This window comes from Lissotriton helveticus, chromosome 10 (assembly GCF_964261635.1).
Source record: "Lissotriton helveticus chromosome 10, aLisHel1.1, whole genome shotgun sequence".
Taxonomy (NCBI): Eukaryota; Metazoa; Chordata; class Amphibia; order Caudata; family Salamandridae; genus Lissotriton; species Lissotriton helveticus.
The window spans coordinates 69,372,926-69,400,174 of record NC_136071.1 but is presented as its reverse complement, the minus strand read 5'-3'; the positions used below and the strand labels follow the sequence as shown (position 1 = coordinate 69,400,174).

At 47.1% G+C, this 27,249-nt stretch overlaps 1 protein-coding gene across 1 annotated transcript in view; it reads left to right on the top strand.

Moving 5' to 3' along the window:
• LOC144785897 (metalloproteinase inhibitor 1-like) overlaps nt 1-24,102 on the top strand; it is a 121,285-nt gene extending 97,183 nt beyond the window's left edge. The window contains exons 5-6 of the mRNA XM_078664770.1: nt 3,277-3,392; nt 20,877-24,102. Coding sequence (XP_078520896.1) covers nt 3,277-3,392; nt 20,877-21,089 — 329 coding nt within the window. The 3' untranslated portion in view covers nt 21,090-24,102. The remainder of the gene's footprint in view (nt 1-3,276; nt 3,393-20,876) is intronic.
• Nucleotides 24,103-27,249: the final 3,147 nt, after the last annotated feature.

Sequence of the window (27,249 nt, the reverse complement as noted above, 5' to 3'; positions counted from 1 at the left end):
AGCCCCGGGCCCAGACGGGGTTCCCGTAGATTTTTTCAAGCACACCACGGACCTGTGGGCCCCAATATTGACCAGGGTGTTTGGGGCAGCAATGAAGAAGGGTTTGCTGGCCTCCTGGACTAAATCCATCATGGTCCCTATATTTAAAAAAGGATACAGGCATGAGGTATCCTGCTATCGCCCGATTTCACTGCTGAACTCGCTGGGCAAGGTGGTGGAGAGAGTAGTGCTTGATCGTTTACAGCAGTGGGCTGACGATGGTGGGATCCTCTCTGACCTCCAGTTCGGGTTCCGGGAGGGTTTTGGGACGACTGAGCAAGCCCTGAATTTATCAATGTTGCTGGGTAAATACGTCTGTGCAAAGCAGGGCAGGTTATACATGGTGTATGTTGACCTGTCCGCTGCTTTTGACTGTGTTTCCCATGCGAAATTGTCGTCCGTCCTGTTATTAATGGGTGTTGATGTTCCTCTGATTGATTTCTTGAGGGAACTATATTCGAATGCCTCCGCGAGGGTACGTTTTGGCGTAAAAGGCGAGCTGTCTGCGTCGTTCAGAGTAGAGCGTGGTGTTCGGCAGGGTTGTGTCTTGGCCCCCTTTCTCTTTTCACTTTATACAAATGGTCTGGAGGTGGCAATGTTGAAGGGGGGCCAGGATCTACTGCAAGTAAGAACGTGCCCGATCCCCGCTCTGCTCTATGCGGATTAGGCTGTGATACTGGTCCGCACCCCACACGAACTACAGAAGGCATTGGATAGGTACGCTGACTTCATGGGGAACCTTGATCTACGAATAAATATAAAAAAGACTTATGTAATGGCAGCAGGTTTAGGAAAAAAAGGGGGTAAAGATATATTCCTTAATAAAGAAAAACTCGAAGTTACTGGCCAATACCTCTACTTAGGCATCATAATTGATGATAGAATGAATTGGAAACCCGCAATTGAGGCCAGGAAACACCATCTAATGCGAGCAATTGATGCACTCATAAGCTTCTCACAGAAGCTGGGGAAAAGGCCACCCGTAGAACTGTTACATATCTATAGAGCTAAATGTCAGGCAATAGCCCTGTATGGGGCTGGACTGTGGGGGCATGCCAATACAAGTCCCTTGCAAGTGGCGGAGAACACTTTCTTAAGATTTTTATTAGCGGCACCTAAATGCGTTTCTACATTTGTGTGTCACACGGAATTGGGGATCCCGTATTTGGTGGATTTAGCAAAAATACAACCACTTTTACTCTGGCGTCGAATCTGGACATCAAGGAAAAACTCTCTTACTAAGCAAATAGTGGCAGATTGCATGTCATTAGACCGCTCACTTAATATCAGTTGGCTTATGTATATGAAAAATCTGGGGCTTGGGAATTACTACACCGCTCCTGAGACGATCTGTGAAATATCCAGAAAGGAATTGAAAGTGAGGGTATTGATCCATGTAGAAGAGCTGCGTATCGCCATGGAAGCAAGAAAAGCTTCCGTTCAACACTCAATGGCGATCCAGACTACCCTTTCAATTCAGCCATATTTATCATATGATCTGTCTCAATTTGAGCGATTTCTTTTGGTAAGATTTAGATTTAACATCTTTCATCGACTGGTGGTATTTCCGGTCCAAAATAGTTGGGATCGAATCCTTTCACCTTGTCCATGTGATGGAACATCAGAGCAGTCAACTATTCACACTGTTCTGTTTTGTAAATTTTATGATGCTCATCGCAAGCTCTGGTCATTACCGCTGTTAAAATTACTGGGTTTTAGAAGATGTCGCCCAGCCATGCTGCGATTGCAGCTTCTAGAGACTGAACGGATTTGTAAATACACTGTGACATTTCTGAAATGTATTTTTAAACATAGAGCAAACCTTTGATAAGTTTCATCTCTCTGAATATAAATGAATTTTAGAAACCAAGAATGCTGATGTATTAGCTAGCATGGTTAGGGATCCCCAATGTTCCGTATGGATAACATGTTCAAATGAATTGTAATCGCCTCCTTTTTTAATCATGTATAATGATGTTTTTACTTGTGATATTGCTTTTATGGTTTTTTATGTATTTTAAAAACCGAATAAAGAATATAATAAAAAAAAATAACTGCACCCCCACACAACCTACTGAGCACAGGGTGATGTTGTTAGGAAAATAGATAATATAGCCGTGTATTTCTCTAGATATAGTACCCTGAGCCACACGAAAGTTTCTAACTGAAAGATTTGACATGTTGTAGTCATACAGTGGAAAGGCCTATACAAGAAAAGACTTTCCAAAATGGCCTGCTGAGTCTTACATTGATAACCTGCGACCTGTGAAAATGGATTCTTGCGATACTGTGAGTCATTTCTGTGATGCCCAGGCTCATCACTGAGCACTTCAAATGACGGCCTCTTTGAGGGAGTAGTGTCTTGTGTGCATGCCAAACTCGTAATCAGGGACTAAGTGGGTACTGAGATGGTTGGATTTTAGGTATTTGCAGAAGAGGTGCCGATTAGCCCCATTGCTCTTTCAATTTTTGGTATGAGATATACCTGACTGCCTAGAGATCCGGGTGATTTCACAACAAACCTAGGTGGGGCTAGTATTCATATTTTTCAATATGTCTGCAACACCGTCCTTTGACCTGAAGCATCTTCGATGCTTCCTGGGTTCTGGCAAAGTGCAGGTATGTATCATTGTCGTAAAACAAAAAGAATGGCCCAGACACTGACTTTGTAGCTAGAGTGGCAAGGGAATTGCTCAATAGCAATGCAGTGTTCAGTGGTGAAGTGCTGGAAATGTTATCAAAGGTAATTGATAAATATTACATTGAGGGGGTGTTCTTCTTAAGATGCAAAATGTACTCATCAAAAGAGCAAGTTACAAGACTGGGTTAGGTAGAAAAAATTGTTTAGATTTATATAATAAGTTACTGAGAAAGTTGAGCTGCTAGCTTACAGTTCAAATCCAGTCTCGCTGAAAATATTGTCCAGCCAGCACTTCGCCACAACAACAAATCCTAGGTGACCTAAAATTGCACTTCGACAATAACTCCAACCTGGAAGCTCAATCTCTATGTAAGGAACATAATACTATGAACCAAACTCAATTAGTGAATACATTCAGCTTGTTGGCAAAATAAAAAAGAGTCAGGATGACAGGAAGAGAAGCTATAGGGAAAATCAGAATGCATAGATGGTGGAGTTCAAGATTTGCCTAGCAATTAGTTGTTCAAAAGTCACAAACATAATATATTGTGATGTAACAATAGTTAATCAATGCCTTTTTATCACTTCACTGACAGGTGAAATGCAGAATGGTCGTGTGGAATTGATCCTCTGTAACTACATTGTGCCCTGGAGTGAGTTGTCTGAGACCCAGAAAAAGGGGATGGAAGGTGCCTACATGTGTGACTGCAAAGTGAGTAACCTTGGAGCTCTGAGGCCACTAATGAAATTAGAAGTCTGAAGTTAAAACAATTAAGGCCATACGTCCTCCACTTAAACAATCCTACCAATAAAACTGCCAACAGCAGGGCTTCTGCAAGTACAAGACAATAAGGCTAAGCGCCCTGCCACCCTTAATTCTCAAGCGCTATAGTAGTTTCCCCATAGTTTCCAGCGGCCATTGTCCAACAGAGATTTAATAACATCCAGTCTTTATCTTTTCAAATACTCGCAGCCACTGGTCCGTTTTCTTAACAAATATATTAAAAGTCAAGTGTGGCCAAAATATAATTTAAAGAATATCGAGGACAAGAAAATCGTGAAGGTAAATTTCTATGGATATGCAATGTGTTACCATATTTAACTCCACATATAAATACCTATACACTCTCTCTCTCTCTCCCTCTCTCTCTCTCTCTCTCTCTCTCTCTTTCTCTCTCTCTCTCTCTCTCTCTCTCTCTCTCTCTCTCTATATATATATATATATATATAATCACCACAAATGCTCCTGCTGGCAACCCCTCGACTTTGACTGGGGTGGCTCGATCCGGCGGAGCAGCCGAAAGTAATATCCTTAGCAAACGGCGTTCCTTAACGAGCACTCGGGCATCGGCGGTACAAACCAAAATCCACATGTAAGTCCAATAAAGTTGAATTTATTTACTCCATAAATCCACGTGACGCGTTTCGCACTCCATAGAGCGCTTGATCACACAAGTTGCTATTGTCAGTTTACATCTTCTATGTTTACATGATCGTCACATTCAAAGACGGACTGCCCATACGGGTGTAACCTTCTCAGGTTGTTTAGCATGCCGCCATATTGGAACAGTAAACATCTAATATCTAAATATAATAATGCTCATTTCATTTTGAGTTCATCATAATAGTGCTAGAGTTTATGTTGAGTTATTTATTTTATCAAGCCCATGTTCCAATCAGTCATTAATATTCGCCTGCTGGTAACTATATCGCAGATATATCACTTTTATTAAAATAATACATAGTATCACATCCCAAGTGTTCTTAAGACCGGTACATACGGTAAAAACACAGCAAATAATATCTAGTGGAGATTACGGTTCATGTGTACGGCCCAAGTGGGCCAGCGTAGTCATGGTAACCGGGTCAGATTGCAAATTTCATGCGCTCCGCAAGAGAAGAAATATAATCTCTTGGAGCGGGGAGGGAGTCTTAATTAAGACTTAATGTCATATTCGTCCTAACTGTAGAGCCTTGAGTTCTAGCTCTTTTAGTCTAAGCTCATGAGTCATCCTCTGTTCCTCCCTCCCCTGTTCTAACCTGGCTAACTCCCACTTCAGCTTCCTTTTTTCCCTCCTGTCTGTTAGTTCAGCTTCGGTCAAGCTTCCTCCGGAGACACTACTGCCCCCCCTTGAGTAGGTCATTGGTCCTGGAAGTAGGTTTCCAATCTCAGGATGGAACAATCCTTCTACCTCTATGACTGTGTCCCGGTCCGTCCCCTCTTCCTCCTCCTTCCCTTCTCCATGTGCTGCCACCCAAGCCCTCAAACTGGTCTGGAGTTCCCCCTTCTTAGCACCACGCTTAAAGAACACTCCCATCTTTTGACAAAAGTCCCTAAGCTGGGCTGAAGAGCAATGTAGGGACAATCACACAAAAATAATAGATTCATAAGGGGCAATTTGAAGCTACCTCCACCCACCACCAGGAATGAATTTAGAAAAAACAAAAGTAGTAATTGGGAAGTCCGCCAGGAGAAAACTCCAGGTGTAGGCCTGTGGGGTATGTTTTGTTACTTCAGAGTAGACGCAAACACAGTTTGTATCCCACCGCTGGACACCAATTATGTTGGACCTAGGGAACCCCAAGTCACATAGGGTAGCTTGGCACTAAGTGGGAAGGCCTAACTCCAAGGAACATGTGCTAAGTTTGCGCCACACCCATCAGTAACATAACATCCAACCACTCAAAAATAAGGACACTACACCATTGTTAGAAAAATATGAGCTGTTTTATAAAAGTTTTCTTTAAATCTCCGTAGAAACTTAGCTCTCTTTAGTCACAGTACATAAGTTCAACTCTGCATCAAAGAAATCAGCACTAAACAGTGTTTACAGAAGAGAAATCATCACTACTCAATTTACAAGCAAAAGAATTCAATACAAGGTCTCTAAGTGAGTATCAGTGATTCACTTTGTGAATTCAGGTAACCTTTGGTTTCCACGAGTGGGGACTACTGACTATTCCCCTGCAGCATCAAAGAACAATGGCTACTAACCCCACCTCACTGTTCCATGAAAGTTCTCCTCTAATCCTGAACAAAGAGGTTTATTTACCAGCACATCAATAATCAGTTTCCAATAACTGCATTAAGGTGTTCAGGTCACTAGTGGAAGTCTTGAAGGCTTCTGGCTGCAATTAGCCACTCTTACTTAGACCCTTAGAAAGAAACCGATCCTCAGCCCCTTGGTCGGTAGTACTCTGATCTTTAGATTTCCCCCAACACACACTCCTTACTTTTTAGAGGTGGGCCCTCGGGGCCATAGTCTCTGAACGCCGGGGGAGGGAAAGACCACACCAGTGGTCTCTGTCCGTGTCTGCCCCCTGTTCGTCTCGCCTCACCCGCCAGACCAGTCGCTTGAGGACAGAGCTGGCGCGGGGTGAAGAGAGCCACACGGGCTGAAGGGGCCGATTCTCGCCTCACGAGCCGCTCGAGGTCAGAGCTGGCGTGGGGTGAAGAGAGCCACACGGGCTGAAGGGGCCGATTCTCGCCTCACGCTCGCTTCCTCGTTGGACGCTGACTCCGCCTTTCCTGAGGGAAACGGCCCAACTGAGCAGGCGCGAGAGATTAGCGGCTCCAAGACCGAGCCCGCTCAGCTGCGGCAATACTTCTTACTTTGCTCCGCCCTCGCTCCTAGGCCAGTGTTCACTCTACCGGGCCTGCGCAGATTGGAGAGAGGCTTTTCTTCACAAGCCTCCGATCGTCCTCGCCGGCCCAAGGAAAGAATGAGGTCGCCTCCTCCCCTCGACCACACTACCTGCGGTCACTGCCCCGTTCACACGGTCCCTGTCTTCTCCTCCTGGCGAGCCGCTATTCACAACCCAGCAGCCTGACACCACAGGTACGAGGAGGGATTCCGGTTGGAATGTCTAGGGGGGGGAAAGGCAAATAGGTCCTCAGTTCACTAAGGGAGCTGAACGAGGAGGTCACAAGAATCGATTTCTCCAATTTAACCCTTCCTTCTTCTTGGTAATATGCTACCAGAGTCTTACTGAGGGCTTTCCTACTGGGCAATGGACTGAGCTCCTCAGTAATTCAGTCACCCTTGACCACTCCGAGCCCCTTCTTCTAGGCTATGGATCTGTCAGGCGCCCAGGGTCTCCAGGAATACCTCGTGGCAGGGTCAAATCAGTAACTACAAGGGAAGAGGGGTGGTGAAGCAGTAAGGAAGCGTCCCTACACTGGGAGATCAACCCTCTGGATATCCTACCCCCACCTTGTGCTACAGCCTGTACTCCAGCTGACTCTCTCTGATAAGACAAAATGGCTGCTCCGCAGCTGACCTTTTATAGACTGGCCTCAGAAGGTTCAGAAGGGACCAGAAGGTCCTGGAAGGTCCCTATGCTAGTCTATGGGTCCTGTCTAGGGATGACCGTTATGGCAGTTAAGGGCGACCATTTTGTGGGTCCCATACTCTCTAGTCAGAAAAGGCACCTAGGCCTCAGGTAAAAACTATGAGGGCAAAAGAGCATCTAACCCCTTCCAACACCACAAAAATCCAGTGGACACAAAAAGATTGAAAAGGTTTTGAGGGGCAAAAAGGGGACAAAATAAATAATTAACAGAAGGGCTACTCAAAGGGCAGACAGGTCTAACATTTACCAATTAATTGATTACAATTAATTAACAACCAATTATTAATTCATAAATTAAAAATAAATTACTTCCCACCCTTCCCACTCTTTACACCTATAAACATCACAACACACATGTAAAATTAGTTCCAATAATTAATTTCCAATTAATTAATTAAAATGAATTAACAACCAATTATTATTTCATAAATAAAGAATAATATTACTTCCCACCCTATACACCTATAAGCACCACAACTCACACCTAACATTAATTACACTATTCCAATAATTAACTACCAATGAATTAATTTACAACCATTTATTAATTAATTAATAATAAATTCCTTTGCACATTTAACACTATAACATCTGAATTAAACAAATGTTAATAAATAAAACATAATCAATACATTTAATATAATTAAATTACTTCCCACCCTATTCCCCTATAAACCCACAACCCGCTACGGAACTAAAACACAAAATTCAAATAAAAGAAATCCTAATATCTACTAAAAATATAACACTTATATTAAAGATACAAACAATTCCAATACAAAAAAATACATCACATACTTATAAAATATATACTAACATACATAACATTAATTAAAAAACAACATTTTTAACAACTATATTTTTGCAAACAATATTAAACACTTCGATGTTTTTAAAATCGCTATTACTTACCTTAAGTCGATATTCTTGATCACAATTTTCTCGCTGTCGATATTTCTGACCCACGATATTAATGAATCAATATTTGTGCAACTCAATATGTTTTACTCAATATTCTGTCTCTGCACTGGTTTATGGGGCACATGTACAAAAAAATGTTAGAGCACGGTGCTACGATAAATTTGGCAGCGCCACGCTTTGACCTTTTCTAAACACAGGGATCTGCCATATTTAAAAATATACGGCGCACCCCCGTGTATCCCCTAGTGCTGGCACAGAAAAAGCTGCCTGGCACCAGTGAAGACACCCTGGTTTATGTGCAGGAAGGGACACCTTTACCTAACAAAATCAATATTGGTGATTTGCAGAATGCAGCACACATTGAAAGAGCAAAAAAAGAGGAGAAAATATAATTTCTCCTCGTTGCATCATTCTAAGACATAGATAAGATATTACCTGGCCTTAGTTTTTAGTGCTGCCTCAGCCTTGCAAATCAGGGGCAATGTCAAACAGCAATGGTTGATGTGGTGGAATGCCCACAGAAACACCCATAGCACGCCTCTTTGCCTTTAGAGGACTGCGGTGGAAAGGAACATATTTACGAGGTGTTGTTAAGCCATGTTAAGTGGCTTAGCGCCACTTTGTAAATATGGGGAGCATCGAAAAAAGTGAATATGATCATGCTCATTGCCTTTTCCACCTCTTTAAGTTTTTATTTGATACCAGAATGACCTTTAATCTGTATAATGTATCACTACTCTTTGGTCATACTTTCTACGGTGGCATCCAAAAAAGACCTCAATCTATATTTTATGGAGGGAATCATCTAAAAATGGCGAGAATTATGTTTTCAGGCAGATGCAGGGACTTAGAAGCAGCTGCCAGTACTGTGAAAATGTGTATATCATCGGCTCGTAGACTGCACATTGATATTAGAGCAAGTGAACACAATCTTGCTTCTAAGCCATGATCAGGACATTATTTGTAATATCCTTTGTTTATTAATTGCTTAGCCTGCTTTAAGTTCCTCAGAACTAAAGTGGTGTGCCTAAGTTCTTTGAAGCTGTACATGTGCACAAGGTGGCTTTGTGCATTAACGGAAAGACTCCAAAGAAGGCTGAGCCTTCACTAGCCACTAGATACAGTGAGCCAAGTCCTTGGTCCACCCTCCACATATTCCATAGATTCTATTAAACCCAGTAAATTAGGATTACAAGTTAAAAAGGGGAGACACTATGCCTGAAAGCAGCTAACGTGAATGAGGAGGATAAATAAGTAATTTCTATACTGGTGGTTTTTTTAAATCTAACTCTGAGAATACATTTTAATAATAAATTTAGGTCTCTAATAAGTGTATAATTTGTCCAAAGCTAGAATTTATGCTTTTCAAACGAGGTAGATTTCTGGTGTTTGATTTTACTGAGGAATGATTTTACCAGCTATATTTTCTATGGCTTTAGTTGATTATTTGCTTGGGTTCTTAGAAATAGGAAAGCACTGATTTTATTTTGTCCCACAACAGACGTGACATGAATAATTGCTGAAAGACAGGATTTTCTGCCAACATATGTTATGATCTTCGATCAGCTAAACTAGGGGTTATAGTAAAACAATGAGAATATGCAAGATTGTATAACGGATGTTATGCCCACATCTGATTCTAGGTTATTCACTGAAAAACCTCAGAAACTAATGAAAATGAAGTATGCATGAAAACATCACTGTTGTGTTTGCAATTACCGCTCTAAGTGTACTGGGGATGCTCAGACGTGAGTCCCAGGCACTCCACACCACTGGAATCAAGCTAGCCGGGCTGATGAGAGGTGTTACCTCGAAACCGGGCCGGTCCTCGGATGCTTGTTTCCGTTCTGGGAAGGACATGGCTTTTGTAGTTCGGACTGGACTGTTCCCATGGGGCACAGGGTCAGCGCTGATTTGCATATCGCCATTGTCTAACCCAGGGTGGTGTGGAGTGGAAAAACGATGGATTTGGGCCCAGATCTTTGGACTGGGGTGAATGTGTGACATTGATCCACATTCTGTCCATCACTGTTGTGTTTGCAATTACCGCTCTAAGTGTACTGGGGATGCTCAGACGTGAGTCCCAGGCACTCCACACCACTGGAATCAAGCTAGCCGGGCTGATGAGAGGTGTTACCTCGAAACCGGGCCGGTCCTCGGATGCTTGTTTCCGTTCTGGGAAGGACATGGCTTTTGTAGTTCGGACTGGACTGTTCCCATGGGGCACAGGGTCAGCGCTGATTTGCATATCGCCATTGTCTAACCCAGGGTGGTGTGGAGTGGAAAAACGATGGATTTGGGCCCAGATCTTTGGACTGGGGTGAATGTGTGACATTGATCCACATTCTGTCCATCACTGTTGTGTTTGCAATTACCGCTCTAAGTGTACTGGGGATGCTCAGACGTGAGTCCCAGGCACTCCACACCACTGGAATCAAGCTAGCCGGGCTGATGAGAGGTGTTACCTCGAAACCGGGCCGGTCCTCGGATGCTTGTTTCCGTTCTGGGAAGGACATGGCTTTTGTAGTTCGGACTGGACTGTTCCCATGGGGCACAGGGTCAGCGCTGATTTGCATATCGCCATTGTCTAACCCAGGGTGGTGTGGAGTGGAAAAACGATGGATTTGGGCCCAGATCTTTGGACTGGGGTGAATGTGTGACATTGATCCACATTCTGTCCATCACTGTTGTGTTTGCAATTACCGCTCTAAGTGTACTGGGGATGCTCAGACGTGAGTCCCAGGCACTCCACACCACTGGAATCAAGCTAGCCGGGCTGATGAGAGGTGTTACCTCGAAACCGGGCCGGTCCTCGGATGCTTGTTTCCGTTCTGGGAAGGACATGGCTTTTGTAGTTCGGACTGGACTGTTCCCATGGGGCACAGGGTCAGCGCTGATTTGCATATCGCCATTGTCTAACCCAGGGTGGTGTGGAGTGGAAAAACGATGGATTTGGGCCCAGATCTTTGGACTGGGGTGAATGTGTGACATTGATCCACATTCTGTCCATCACTGTTGTGTTTGCAATTACCGCTCTAAGTGTACTGGGGATGCTCAGACGTGAGTCCCAGGCACTCCACACCACTGGAATCAAGCTAGCCGGGCTGATGAGAGGTGTTACCTCGAAACCGGGCCGGTCCTCGGATGCTTGTTTCCGTTCTGGGAAGGACATGGCTTTTGTAGTTCGGACTGGACTGTTCCCATGGGGCACAGGGTCAGCGCTGATTTGCATATCGCCATTGTCTAACCCAGGGTGGTGTGGAGTGGAAAAACGATGGATTTGGGCCCAGATCTTTGGACTGGGGTGAATGTGTGACATTGATCCACATTCTGTCCATCACTGTTGTGTTTGCAATTACCGCTCTAAGTGTACTGGGGATGCTCAGACGTGAGTCCCAGGCACTCCACACCACTGGAATCAAGCTAGCCGGGCTGATAAGAGGTGTTACCTCGAAACCGGGCCGGTCCTCGGATGCTTGTTTCCGTTCTGGGAAGGACATGGCTTTTGTAGTTCGGACTGGACTGTTCCCATGGGGCACAGGGTCAGCGCTGATTTGCATATCGCCATTGTCTAACCCAGGGTGGTGTGGAGTGGAAAAACGATGGATTTGGGCCCAGATCTTTGGACTGGGGTGAATGTGTGACATTGATCCACATTCTGTCCATCACTGTTGTGTTTGCAATTACCGCTCTAAGTGTACTGGGGATGCTCAGACGTGAGTCCCAGGCACTCCACACCACTGGAATCAAGCTAGCCGGGCTGATGAGAGGTGTTACCTCGAAACCGGGCCGGTCCTCGGATGCTTGTTTCCGTTCTGGGAAGGACATGGCTTTTGTAGTTCGGACTGGACTGTTCCCATGGGGCACAGGGTCAGCGCTGATTTGCATATCGCCATTGTCTAACCCAGGGTGGTGTGGAGTGGAAAAACGATGGATTTGGGCCCAGATCTTTGGACTGGGGTGAATGTGTGACATTGATCCACATTCTGTCCATCACTGTTGTGTTTGCAATTACCGCTCTAAGTGTACTGGGGATGCTCAGACGTGAGTCCCAGGCACTCCACACCACTGGAATCAAGCTAGCCGGGCTGATGAGAGGTGTTACCTCGAAACCGGGCCGGTCCTCGGATGCTTGTTTCCGTTCTGGGAAGGACATGGCTTTTGTAGTTCGGACTGGACTGTTCCCATGGGGCACAGGGTCAGCGCTGATTTGCATATCGCCATTGTCTAACCCAGGGTGGTGTGGAGTGGAAAAACGATGGATTTGGGCCCAGATCTTTGGACTGGGGTGAATGTGTGACATTGATCCACATTCTGTCCATCACTGTTGTGTTTGCAATTACCGCTCTAAGTGTACTGGGGATGCTCAGACGTGAGTCCCAGGCACTCCACACCACTGGAATCAAGCTAGCCGGGCTGATGAGAGGTGTTACCTCGAAACCGGGCCGGTCCTCGGATGCTTGTTTCCGTTCTGGGAAGGACATGGCTTTTGTAGTTCGGACTGGACTGTTCCCATGGGGCACAGGGTCAGCGCTGATTTGCATATCGCCATTGTCTAACCCAGGGTGGTGTGGAGTGGAAAAACGATGGATTTGGGCCCAGATCTTTGGACTGGGGTGAATGTGTGACATTGATCCACATTCTGTCCATCACTGTTGTGTTTGCAATTACCGCTCTAAGTGTACTGGGGATGCTCAGACGTGAGTCCCAGGCACTCCACACCACTGGAATCAAGCTAGCCGGGCTGATGAGAGGTGTTACCTCGAAACCGGGCCGGTCCTCGGATGCTTGTTTCCGTTCTGGGAAGGACATGGCTTTTGTAGTTCGGACTGGACTGTTCCCATGGGGCACAGGGTCAGCGCTGATTTGCATATCGCCATTGTCTAACCCAGGGTGGTGTGGAGTGGAAAAACGATGGATTTGGGCCCAGATCTTTGGACTGGGGTGAATGTGTGACATTGATCCACATTCTGTCCATCACTGTTGTGTTTGCAATTACCGCTCTAAGTGTACTGGGGATGCTCAGACGTGAGTCCCAGGCACTCCACACCACTGGAATCAAGCTAGCCGGGCTGATGAGAGGTGTTACCTCGAAACCGGGCCGGTCCTCGGATGCTTGTTTCCGTTCTGGGAAGGACATGGCTTTTTTAGTTCGGACTGGACTGTTCCCATGGGGCACAGGGTCAGCGCTGATTTGCATATCGCCATTGTCTAACCCAGGGTGGTGTGGAGTGGAAAAACGATGGATTTGGGCCCAGATCTTTGGACTGGGGTGAATGTGTGACATTGATCCACATTCTGTCCATCACTGTTGTGTTTGCAATTACCGCTCTAAGTGTACTGGGGATGCTCAGACGTGAGTCCCAGGCACTCCACACCACTGGAATCAAGCTAGCCGGGCTGATGAGAGGTGTTACCTCGAAACCGGGCCGGTCCTCGGATGCTTGTTTCCGTTCTGGGAAGGACATGGCTTTTGTAGTTCGGACTGGACTGTTCCCATGGGGCACAGGGTCAGCGCTGATTTGCATATCGCCATTGTCTAACCCAGGGTGGTGTGGAGTGGAAAAACGATGGATTTGGGCCCAGATCTTTGGACTGGGGTGAATGTGTGACATTGATCCACATTCTGTCCATCACTGTTGTGTTTGCAATTACCGCTCTAAGTGTACTGGGGATGCTCAGACGTGAGTCCCAGGCACTCCACACCACTGGAATCAAGCTAGCCGGGCTGATGAGAGGTGTTACCTCGAAACCGGGCCGGTCCTCGGATGCTTGTTTCCGTTCTGGGAAGGACATGGCTTTTGTAGTTCGGACTGGACTGTTCCCATGGGGCACAGGGTCAGCGCTGATTTGCATATCGCCATTGTCTAACCCAGGGTGGTGTGGAGTGGAAAAACGATGGATTTGGGCCCAGATCTTTGGACTGGGGTGAATGTGTGACATTGATCCACATTCTGTCCATCACTGTTGTGTTTGCAATTACCGCTCTAAGTGTACTGGGGATGCTCAGACGTGAGTCCCAGGCACTCCACACCACTGGAATCAAGCTAGCCGGGCTGATGAGAGGTGTTACCTCGAAACCGGGCCGGTCCTCGGATGCTTGTTTCCGTTCTGGGAAGGACATGGCTTTTGTAGTTCGGACTGGACTGTTCCCATGGGGCACAGGGTCAGCGCTGATTTGCATATCGCCATTGTCTAACCCAGGGTGGTGTGGAGTGGAAAAACGATGGATTTGGGCCCAGATCTTTGGACTGGGGTGAATGTGTGACATTGATCCACATTCTGTCCATCACTGTTGTGCTTGCAATTACCGCTCTAAGTGTACTGGGGATGCTCAGACGTGAGTCCCAGGCACTCCACACCACTGGAATCAAGCTAGCCGGGCTGATGAGAGGTGTTACCTCGAAACCGGGCCGGTCCTCGGATGCTTGTTTCCGTTCTGGGAAGGACATGGCTTTTGTAGTTCGGACTGGACTGTTCCCATGGGGCACAGGGTCAGCGCTGATTTGCATATCGCCATTGTCTAACCCAGGGTGGTGTGGAGTGGAAAAACGATGGATTTGGGCCCAGATCTTTGGACTGGGGTGAATGTGTGACATTGATCCACATTCTGTCCATCACTGTTGTGTTTGCAATTACCGCTCTAAGTGTACTGGGGATGCTCAGACGTGAGTCCCAGGCACTCCACACCACTGGAATCAAGCTAGCCGGGCTGATGAGAGGTGTTACCTCGAAACCGGGCCGGTCCTCGGATGCTTGTTTCCGTTCTGGGAAGGACATGGCTTTTGTAGTTCGGACTGGACTGTTCCCATGGGGCACAGGGTCAGCGCTGATTTGCATATCGCCATTGTCTAACCCAGGGTGGTGTGGAGTGGAAAAACGATGGATTTGGGCCCAGATCTTTGGACTGGGGTGAATGTGTGACATTGATCCACATTCTGTCCATCACTGTTGTGTTTGCAATTACCGCTCTAAGTGTACTGGGGATGCTCAGACGTGAGTCCCAGGCACTCCACACCATTGGAATCAAGCTAGCCGGGCTGATGAGAGGTGTTACCTCGAAACCGGGCCGGTCCTCGGATGCTTGTTTCCGTTCTGGGAAGGACATGGCTTTTGTAGTTCGGACTGGACTGTTCCCATGGGGCACAGGGTCAGCGCTGATTTGCATATCGCCATTGTCTAACCCAGGGTGGTGTGGAGTGGAAAAACGATGGATTTGGGCCCAGATCTTTGGACTGGGGTGAATGTGTGACATTGATCCACATTCTGTCCATCACTGTTGTGTTTGCAATTACCGCTCTAAGTGTACTGGGGATGCTCAGACGTGAGTCCCAGGCACTCCACACCACTGGAATCAAGCTAGCCGGGCTGATGAGAGGTGTTACCTCGAAACCGGGCCGGTCCTCGGATGCTTGTTTCCGTTCTGGGAAGGACATGGCTTTTGTAGTTCGGACTGGACTGTTCCCATGGGGCACAGGGTCAGCGCTGATTTGCATATCGCCATTGTCTAACCCAGGGTGGTGTGGAGTGGAAAAACGATGGATTTGGGCCCAGATCTTTGGACTGGGGTGAATGTGTGACATTGATCCACATTCTGTCCATCACTGTTGTGTTTGCAATTACCGCTCTAAGTGTACTGGTGATGCTCAGACGTGAGTCCCAGGCACTCCACACCACTGGAATCAAGCTAGCCGGGCTGATGAGAGGTGTTACCTCGAAACCGGGCCGGTCCTCGGATGCTTGTTTCCGTTCTGGGAAGGACATGGCTTTTGTAGTTCGGACTGGACTGTTCCCATGGGGCACAGGGTCAGCGCTGATTTGCATATCGCCATTGTCTAACCCAGGGTGGTGTGGAGTGGAAAAACGATGGATTTGGGCCCAGATCTTTGGACTGGGGTGAATGTGTGACATTGATCCACATTCTGTCCATCACTGTTGTGTTTGCAATTACCGCTCTAAGTGTACTGGGGATGCTCAGACGTGAGTCCCAGGCACTCCACACCACTGGAATCAAGCTAGCCGGGCTGATGAGAGGTGTTACCTCGAAACCGGGCCGGTCCTCGGATGCTTGTTTCCGTTCTGGGAAGGACATGGCTTTTTTAGTTCGGACTGGACTGTTCCCATGGGGCACAGGGTCAGCGCTGATTTGCATATCGCCATTGTCTAACCCAGGGTGGTGTGGAGTGGAAAAACGATGGATTTGGGCCCAGATCTTTGGACTGGGGTGAATGTGTGACATTGATCCACATTCTGTCCATCACTGTTGTGTTTGCAATTACCGCTCTAAGTGTACTGGGGATGCTCAGACGTGAGTCCCAGGCACTCCACACCACTGGAATCAAGCTAGCCGGGCTGATGAGAGGTGTTACCTCGAAACCGGGCCGGTCCTCGGATGCTTGTTTCCGTTCTGGGAAGGACATGGCTTTTGTAGTTCGGACTGGACTGTTCCCATGGGGCACAGGGTCAGCGCTGATTTGCATATCGCCATTGTCTAACCCAGGGTGGTGTGGAGTGGAAAAACGATGGATTTGGGCCCAGATCTTTGGACTGGGGTGAATGTGTGACATTGATCCACATTCTGTCCATCACTGTTGTGTTTGCAATTACCGCTCTAAGTGTACTGGGGATGCTCAGACGTGAGTCCCAGGCACTCCACACCACTGGAATCAAGCTAGCCGGGCTGATGAGAGGTGTTACCTCGAAACCGGGCCGGTCCTCGGATGCTTGTTTCCGTTCTGGGAAGGACATGGCTTTTGTAGTTCGGACTGGACTGTTCCCATGGGGCACAGGGTCAGCGCTGATTTGCATATCGCCATTGTCTAACCCAGGGTGGTGTGGAGTGGAAAAACGATGGATTTGGGCCCAGATCTTTGGACTGGGGTGAATGTGTGACATTGATCCACATTCTGTCCATCACTGTTGTGTTTGCAATTACCGCTCTAAGTGTACTGGGGATGCTCAGACGTGAGTCCCAGGCACTCCACACCACTGGAATCAAGCTAGCCGGGCTGATGAGAGGTGTTACCTCGAAACCGGGCCGGTCCTCGGATGCTTGTTTCCGTTCTGGGAAGGACATGGCTTTTTTAGTTCGGACTGGACTGTTCCCATGGGGCACAGGGTCAGCGCTGATTTGCATATCGCCATTGTCTAACCCAGGGTGGTGTGGAGTGGAAAAACGATGGATTTGGGCCCAGATCTTTGGACTGGGGTGAATGTGTGACATTGATCCACATTCTGTCCATCACTGTTGTGTTTGCAATTACCGCTCTAAGTGTACTGGGGATGCTCAGACGTGAGTCCCAGGCACTCCACACCACTGGAATCAAGCTAGCCGGGCTGATGAGAGGTGTTACCTCGAAACCGGGCCGGTCCTCGGATGCTTGTTTCCGTTCTGGGAAGGACATGGCTTTTGTAGTTCGGACTGGACTGTTCCCATGGGGCACAGGGTCAGCGCTGATTTGCATATCGCCATTGTCTAACCCAGGGTGGTGTGGAGTGGAAAAACGATGGATTTGGGCCCAGATCTTTGGACTGGGGTGAATGTGTGACATTGATCCACATTCTGTCCATCACTGTTGTGTTTGCAATTACCGCTCTAAGTGTACTGGGGATGCTCAGACGTGAGTCCCAGGCACTCCACACCACTGGAATCAAGCTAGCCGGGCTGATGAGAGGTGTTACCTCGAAACCGGGCCGGTCCTCGGATGCTTGTTTCCGTTCTGGGAAGGACATGGCTTTTGTAGTTCGGACTGGACTGTTCCCATGGGGCACAGGGTCAGCGCTGATTTGCATATCGCCATTGTCTAACCCAGGGTGGTGTGGAGTGGAAAAACGATGGATTTGGGCCCAGATCTTTGGACTGGGGTGAATGTGTGACATTGATCCACATTCTGTCCATCACTGTTGTGTTTGCAATTACCGCTCTAAGTGTACTGGGGATGCTCAGACGTGAGTCCCAGGCACTCCACACCACTGGAATCAAGCTAGCCGGGCTGATGAGAGGTGTTACCTCGAAACCGGGCCGGTCCTCGGATGCTTGTTTCCGTTCTGGGAAGGACATGGCTTTTGTAGTTCGGACTGGACTGTTCCCATGGGGCACAGGGTCAGCGCTGATTTGCATATCGCCATTGTCTAACCCAGGGTGGTGTGGAGTGGAAAAACGATGGATTTGGGCCCAGATCTTTGGACTGGGGTGAATGTGTGACATTGATCCACATTCTGTCCATCACTGTTGTGCTTGCAATTACCGCTCTAAGTGTACTGGGGATGCTCAGACGTGAGTCCCAGGCACTCCACACCACTGGAATCAAGCTAGCCGGGCTGATGAGAGGTGTTACCTCGAAACCGGGCCGGTCCTCGGATGCTTGTTTCCGTTCTGGGAAGGACATGGCTTTTGTAGTTCGGACTGGACTGTTCCCATGGGGCACAGGGTCAGCGCTGATTTGCATATCGCCATTGTCTAACCCAGGGTGGTGTGGAGTGGAAAAACGATGGATTTGGGCCCAGATCTTTGGACTGGGGTGAATGTGTGACATTGATCCACATTCTGTCCATCACTGTTGTGTTTGCAATTACCGCTCTAAGTGTACTGGGGATGCTCAGACGTGAGTCCCAGGCACTCCACACCACTGGAATCAAGCTAGCCGGGCTGATGAGAGGTGTTACCTCGAAACCGGGCCGGTCCTCGGATGCTTGTTTCCGTTCTGGGAAGGACATGGCTTTTGTAGTTCGGACTGGACTGTTCCCATGGGGCACAGGGTCAGCGCTGATTTGCATATCGCCATTGTCTAACCCAGGGTGGTGTGGAGTGGAAAAACGATGGATTTGGGCCCAGATCTTTGGACTGGGGTGAATGTGTGACATTGATCCACATTCTGTCCATCACTGTTGTGTTTGCAATTACCGCTCTAAGTGTACTGGGGATGCTCAGACGTGAGTCCCAGGCACTCCACACCATTGGAATCAAGCTAGCCGGGCTGATGAGAGGTGTTACCTCGAAACCGGGCCGGTCCTCGGATGCTTGTTTCCGTTCTGGGAAGGACATGGCTTTTGTAGTTCGGACTGGACTGTTCCCATGGGGCACAGGGTCAGCGCTGATTTGCATATCGCCATTGTCTAACCCAGGGTGGTGTGGAGTGGAAAAACGATGGATTTGGGCCCAGATCTTTGGACTGGGGTGAATGTGTGACATTGATCCACATTCTGTCCATCACTGTTGTGTTTGCAATTACCGCTCTAAGTGTACTGGGGATGCTCAGACGTGAGTCCCAGGCACTCCACACCACTGGAATCAAGCTAGCCGGGCTGATGAGAGGTGTTACCTCGAAACCGGGCCGGTCCTCGGATGCTTGTTTCCGTTCTGGGAAGGACATGGCTTTTGTAGTTCGGACTGGACTGTTCCCATGGGGCACAGGGTCAGCGCTGATTTGCATATCGCCATTGTCTAACCCAGGGTGGTGTGGAGTGGAAAAACGATGGATTTGGGCCCAGATCTTTGGACTGGGGTGAATGTGTGACATTGATCCACATTCTGTCCATCACTGTTGTGTTTGAAAACAGGAATGAAACAAGCAGGTTTTAGCACAGATATGCAGAATGCTTGAGATATCCATGAATTTCTTGCAGTATAAATATAGTTTAAAAAGGAGTTCCTTAAAACACAGGAAATGATAATAATACAATACAGTATGAGAAGGTTTCACAAGGCAAATTGGTATTAGTGGAATAATATATAACCCTAGATTTATTATTCTATTCATTATTGAATATTCTGATAATATTAGTATTACTATTCCTTCAAAGGTTGTATTATTCATATGTCCTTTATATACATGACCACCAAATCTTTATATGCTTGGATTACTTCATGTGCAGTGTGACTTTTGCTATACTGCATCTAGCAAGTCATCCTAACAAAAAGAATTCCTGTGAGATGTGGGGCAGTGGATCTGGGTATTGTGTTAAAAACTGAAAGAAATAAAAACTTCTGCACTTTGGAGCACTGACTTTAGAATAATCTCCTGGTTTGATGATAACTATATGGTCTGTTTAAATTAATTTCATCTTGCCAATGATATTTCCTCATGGGGATCTGTTAGAACTGAGCTGGAGCGGTATCCCGGTGAAGGGATATCATTTCAGGCAATCATATCTGTCCCATTGTTCAAGAGCCTGGGAACACTTGGATTTTACTGAGTGTGTAAAAGGACCTAGTAAAACCAAAGTGGTCCACAGGGTACAGGTGAGGACAAATGCTGCATGGCCCTTGTCCAATCACCTTCTATGGTGTGGGGAGCATGGAATGGTCCCCTGTCTACCAAGGGCCTATCCTCAAAGCACATGATAAATGGGAGCAAAAAAAGATAAAGATGATATTCGTCCCTGATTAGTGATCCTCATGTGAGTTTTTATCCATTTAAACTGGGTGAGCACGTTATTACTCTTTTGAGGGAAAACAACTCATAATAGCTGGCCTGGTAATGTTGCGGCCAGCCACTCTGTATTGCAGCTTCTGAAGCAGGTTGACTTGTAATTGGTCCCTAATGCTGATGTAGAAAAAGAATGCCACATTGCAGGCCCTGAACTTTATAATCTGATTAATATCTGAGGACCAAAATAAAAATGTTAAGAAGAAAAGAATGAATACAAATAAGTTAACTTTATAATTGGACAAAACTGCCCATCACCAATTATCTTTTTGTGCAAATCATTGGATTTGAAAAAAGTCAGTGTGCAATTTGCAACTTTTTTGTAAATCCAATGTTAATACATCTGGCCCCAGATTCTTTGAGTCATATTACATTTTTTTTAAATAAATGTAATCAGAAGTGTTATTTTTCTAGATTTTACTGTAAAGTGTGCATGTGGTTATCATGTTAACTCAGTTTCTTAATGTCTGTCCTTTCCTTTTTCATTATTTTAGATCTGCCATTCATACGAGTGCATTGATATTACAAGTAAATACTGCGAATTCAATGGACATCACCCATGGAAGAGGGACCTAGATCCCAAGTACAGTGACCAAGAAGACAGGGATCAAATGTGTGCACCAAATGAGAATGGTGAATGCACCTGGGGGCCAGAAGAAACCTTGCTCTCAACCACAACCACTTCAGAGCTGAAGACAACAGAGTAGCATCCATCATAGCATGTCTTTGCAGACACACTAATCAGAAAATCTGGAACGAGGTAGAATGCTTCACCCTACTTTAATCACATACAACTAAAGCCACCTCAAACATGGAAATCTAATTTTAATTTGACCTAAAGGTTCTCTAGTGGTGTCCCCGTTTAAAAACAGTTTCTGGAAAGAAAAAGCTGAGTTTCTGGGAATTTATATTGTGCTGAATTGCAGAGGATTTGTTGGTGAAGAACTCATCCATTCACTTGCCTTTATATTTTAACTCCCTTTATTCACAACCTCAATTCCAGCTCATTATAGTAAAGTCCAGTGCTTGAAATGGAAATACTGAAACATCAGTACTCCCTGTCCCTGAGTGCCTGGTAGTTACTCAGAAGAGTTGATACTCTCCACTTAACAGTATTGCACCATTTCTGAGAAGCGCCAGTAACATCCCTTTTAGATTCAAGACGTTCAGGTACTCAGTAAGTGACATGCCTGTCCATTTAACGCACTGGCAATGTCACCAAGAGGATTGACACTGCATTCCACCAAAAAGAAGTATGACCAGATACTTTAGACTAGTGGGAATGTAGCAGGGTCAAATATTGTGAAATACCTTTATCAAGATACCAAATGCTGTGGACTGACATTGTCATTAATACTGAAGCACTGATGAACTGGCCAAAAATATAATAATTTGTTTCTGGTAAACAACAACCGAAACATGCAAAGTACATATTAGATTAGATAAGTGAAAAAGTTGACTATAGAGCGCTATGGAATGGATGAAGACATCTGAAAACTGAGTAGAAGGAACTAATTAGATCACAAGTTGTGAGCACTGAAGGTCATCAAAGACTGGTACACATTGGAATGATCCCTATTATCTTCATAGCAGATCTTTATTCGCAGTGATGAGATTAGTCTCCAGCAACAGCAGCAGCTTTTGTCTATCTTTTGTTATATGTGTATTCATTAACATTCCTTGAATAAGCTTAACTTTAATCATCTATATACATACACGTTCTCATCTGTTCCCATCGTTCCACTGGTTGAACAGAGATTTATCACAAGTCTTTCAACTTCCCTTTTTATATTTCCTTTATTCAACTCCCAGCTTGTTACCCGCCATGGTTCTTAATACATTGCTGCTCACCGGAAAGCAGGTAGGCACATGTTGGCCCCTTCTCCATAGAATATGCTTTCCAAAATTCCTATTAAAGATGATGGCCAGGCTATAACAAGGCTTTCACAATGACAAAGACCCTTCACCTTGTAGTAAATCACAAATACATGATATACCATATATTCTTGTTCACCACTTCTTTTAACTTTTCCCTTAGCCTTTTTGTTCAACCCCAGAAATGTACGCATTTATTTTTTAAGACAGGCTGTGGATTTGACTCAACCTGAAAGACTTGAGCCCCCCCCCTTTACACAAACTCAGTCTACACTGCTGAATGAGCTTTCAGTACACACTGGGTGACCCGAGCTCTGAAATCAGAAGCATTATTCCTTTACAATGCTGCACATTTTCATATGATGTAGCTGTAAATATTCAAAATACTCTGGTGCATAGAGGTATCTGAAAAAATGTTATCGCAATGTTTTAATTCAGTAATTATGGTATGATAACAGTTTGAGTATGCATCACTGTTCTTGGTTTTAGGAAGAGAACTCCATAAGCCTTGGCTATGGCTTCTAGGAAGGTAACAAAATGTAGGCCTGACCTTCTAGAATGAGTCTCAAAGATCTTAATTTTTTATATAACTTACAGATCACAGTGTTCATCCCTGCTGAGCATTAGATGATTCTTCTAAAGTCCCAACTGTGATTTCTACTCTCAAGTTTTGATTTATTTCTCTAATATACTGTCAAGTAATCACTTTTCGAATTTCAATCTCTAGGCTTCAGACAGCATATGACCCAATGATCTAAGAAAGCTGTTTGATGATATAGGGGACCAAGTCTATGCTTTTGAGCCACTCTTATCTGTGTCTCCCATTAGGATAAAGATACATGCCTTTACTTTGGATCCGAATACTGAGTGCAGTGCTCGTCAACGTCAGAGTCTTAGGCTAAGGTGAAAGACTTGTAGTATAGTTCTACCCTTTCATTTTTTGTTTTCTTCCAAGCTTTCTTTTTAAGGGAGAGTAGTAAATTTGCCTGCTGCTTTGTCACTCTTAAGGAAAAATGATTGATCTCATCATACTTCCTCTGTTGCATAAGATTGGGTGTCTGTCTAAATATTCTCTCCCTATGGCATTTAGTCTGCAGGAATTGACAGCTTAACAGCCTGAGCTAGAATAACAGGAGACTTCAATTTTGATGCTTCAGCCTGGTCAGCTTTTTGTTATATCTCATATCAGTAAATGCTTATTACTATCGCTATTTAGGTATGTTTTGTCATTGCTGATTTTAGAAAGCGGTTCGGTACTCTGAATTTCCAGGACTGAAAATGATGTGTCTTAGGCTCCTTTGTCTATTTGTAAGTAGACCACTTGAACAAGCTCCTCTTTGTCCCAAGCTCAGTTAGCAAGAGTTTCCCACCATTCTATCAAAGGTTTAATATCGACCTGTGCTTCCATCAACCACATGAGAAATAAGATATTACCAAGGTAGCTAGATGTTAAGTTGAGATTAGTGAATCTATACATACCTATTAGCTCGATGACATGTTGGTAGCTGATACTGTGGAGTTGATATGTACTGGCCAATAGCATTGAATCTGATGTTGTGTCAAAAAATCTTCAGCAAGAACATCTTCCTCTGGACTTTCATTCTGTTTCCCAGCCTACAGTTTCCCTCAGTAGCTCTAAACCTTCCACCTTCAGCCTCACCATTCCCGGCAGCACAGTTTCTCTCTCTACAGTTTCTTTGTTAGATTCCTTTGCCCCTCTGGACCTTTAACATGATGCAACTTTGGAACTGATGCTCCAGCTAGTCAGTGACTTCACATCCATGATCCATAATGATGATGTACATATAAGGTGTTCATTACTTTGTAAGTGGCAGACATTGGTTTTGTCTAGAGTTATAGGTTCAGTTTGTGCATTACAGCTTTGCTTCTCTTTATGTTTTAAATAAATTGAATACAACTAGCTTAAACATTAATCTTCTTGATCAACGTTTTTATGATTATCTCTTGATTATGGTGTTTGATGATTTCTAGTAGCTCTTGCAGCATTTTGAAAACAAATAAATAAACAGTTGACATTTTATTAATTTCTTACTCCTTGTACTAATTTGAGAATTGTTTGTCAGTATGTAATGGGGGGATTTGCATACACCTTTCAAATGAGAAGCTCTACATCGTAGATAATCTGATAGGTCAACCCATGGAAGAGAGTGGACTTTGAAATTGTGCTTTATTTTGTCCGAAGTCTGCTTAAGAGAAGCAATGATAGTACATAAAACTTAAGCACGGCACTGGAAAATAAGAATGGTGAAGTTTGTGGAGGTGACTGCTAAAATTGGTGATTATAGTGTAGCAGGACTGTGTGCAGTGTATTGTGTGTCTGATGGAGGCATTTGAGGTCAGAGCTGATGGACTGTGTACAAGATGGGTTGCTATGGAAGGAGTGTATTGATGGCAAGTGATTTACCTGTGCTCAACTGATCCCATTTGAAAATAATTGAAGGGATCAGGAAACAATCCTAATTAATCTGACTGAAATAATCTATGTTCATTTCCTTTTACAAAGCTGAACTATAATTCACAAAGGTAAAATCTGCTGGCAGTAGATAGTAACAATATGTTGATGCTGCAGGACTGGTGGGCATATTTTAGAAGTGAAGTTTAGCAGAGCTGAATAATCTGGGATTTTTTTTATTTCAACCCAAACGTAAAGGCACAAGGATGGAACGCACCAGGCCTGAGCAGTATGATGAACTGAAAACAGACCGTTAAGAAAACATGTAACCAGATCATACATGAGGGTTGGCAGAAGCCATGAGCAGGGGAGCCAAAATTCCTTTTATCATTCCTAATTGTTAAAAAAAAATGGTCTATATATACATAATCACACATTAACAAAACACCTTATCCTTTTGCTGACGCCGTGAACTCCACTGAGCACCTCTGATCCAGCCTGCTGTAGCCGCCACCCCTCGCAGGACCCGCTTCGCGGGTCCCGCTTCGCGGTCTTGCAGCGGCTGTTGAACTCAAGGGGCCTCACCTGTTGACCGGCAGGGCTGCGAGGATAGAGCGGTGGACTCCACGGACCAGGAGTCCCCGCGCGCCCGTTTCCAGCTGGGCTCCTCTCCCTGCCGGCCCCGCCCCCACCACTGCTGGTCTTAAACGGCTTCCAGGGGCACCCTCGGCGGAATCCTTTTGCTGACGCCGCGAACTCCACTGAGCACCTCTGATCCAGCCTGCTGTAGCCGCCACCCCTCGCCGGACCCGCTTCCCGGTCTTGCAGCGGCTGTTGAACTCAAGGGGCCTCACCTGTTGACCGGCAGGGCTGCGAGGATAGAGCGGTGGACTCCACGGACCAGGAGTCCCCGCGCGCCCGTTTCCAGCTGGGCTCCTCTCCCTGCCGGCCCCGCCCCCACCACTGCTGGTCTTAAACGGCTTCCAGGGGCACCCTCGGCGGAATCCTTTTGCTGACGCCGTGAACTCCACTGAGCACCTCTGATCCAGCCTGCTGTAGCCGCCACCCCTCGCCGGACCCGCTTCGCGGGTCCCGCTTCGCGGGTCCCGCTTCCCGGTCTTGCAGCGGCTGTTGAACTCAAGGGGCCTCACCTGTTGACCGGCAGGGCTGCGAGGATAGAGCGGTGGACTCCACGGACCAGGAGTCCCCGCGCGCCCGTTTCCAGCTGGGCTCCTCTCCCTGCCGGCCCCGCCCCCACCACTGCTGGTCTTAAACGGCTTCCAGGGGCACCCTCGGCGGAATCCTTTTGCTGACGCCGTGAACTCCACTGAGCACCTCTGATCCAGCCTGCTGTAGCCGCCACCCCTCGCCGGACCCGCTTCGCGGGTCCCGCTTCGCGGTCTTGCAGCGGCTGTTGAACTCAAGGGGCCTCACCTGTTGACCGGCAGGGCTGCGAGGATAGAGCGGTGGACTCCACGGACCAGGAGTCCCCGCGCGCCCGTTTCCAGCTGGGCTCCTCTCCCTGCCGGCCCCGCCCCCACCACTGCTGGTCTTAAACGGCTTCCAGGGGCACCCTCGGCGGAATCCTTTTGCTGACGCCGCGAACTCCACTGAGCACCTCTGATCCAGCCTGCTGTAGCCGCCACCCCTCGCCGGACCCGCTTCCCGGTCTTGCAGCGGCTGTTGAACTCAAGGGGCCTCACCTGTTGACCGGCAGGGCTGCGAGGATAGAGCGGTGGACTCCACGGACCAGGAGTCCCCGCGCGCCCGTTTCCAGCTGGGCTCCTCTCCCTGCCGGCCCCGCCCCCACCACTGCTGGTCTTAAACGGCTTCCAGGGGCACCCTCGGCGGAATCCTTTTGCTGACGCCGTGAACTCCACTGAGCACCTCTGATCCAGCCTGCTGTAGCCGCCACCCCTCGCCGGACCCGCTTCGCGGGTCCCGCTTCCCGGTCTTGCAGCGGCTGTTGAACTCAAGGGGCCTCACCTGTTGACCGGCAGGGCTGCGAGGATAGAGCGGTGGACTCCACGGACCAGGAGTCCCCGCGCGCCCGTTTCCAGCTGGGCTCCTCTCCCTGCCGGCCCCGCCCCCACCACTGCTGGTCTTAAACGGCTTCCAGGGGCACCCTCGGCGGAATCCTTTTGCTGACGCCGCGAACTCCACTGAGCACCTCTGATCCAGCCTGCTGTAGCCGCCACCCCTCGCCGGACCCGCTTCGCGGTCTTGCAGTGGCTGTTGAACTCAAGGGGCCTCACCTGTTGACCGGCAGGGCTGCGAGGATAGAGCGGTGGACTCCACGGACCAGGAGTCCCCGCGCGCCCGTTTCCAGCTGGGCTCCTCTCCCTGCCGGCCCCGCCCCCACCACTGCTGGTCTTAAACGGCTTCCAGGGGCACCCTCGGCGGAATCCTTTTGCTGACGCCGCGAACTCCACTGAGCACCTCTGATCCAGCCTGCTGTAGCCGCCACCCCTCGCCGGACCCGCTTCCCGGTCTTGCAGCGGCTGTTGAACTCAAGGGGCCTCACCTGTTGACCGGCAGGGCTGCGAGGATAGAGCGGTGGACTCCACGGACCAGGAGTC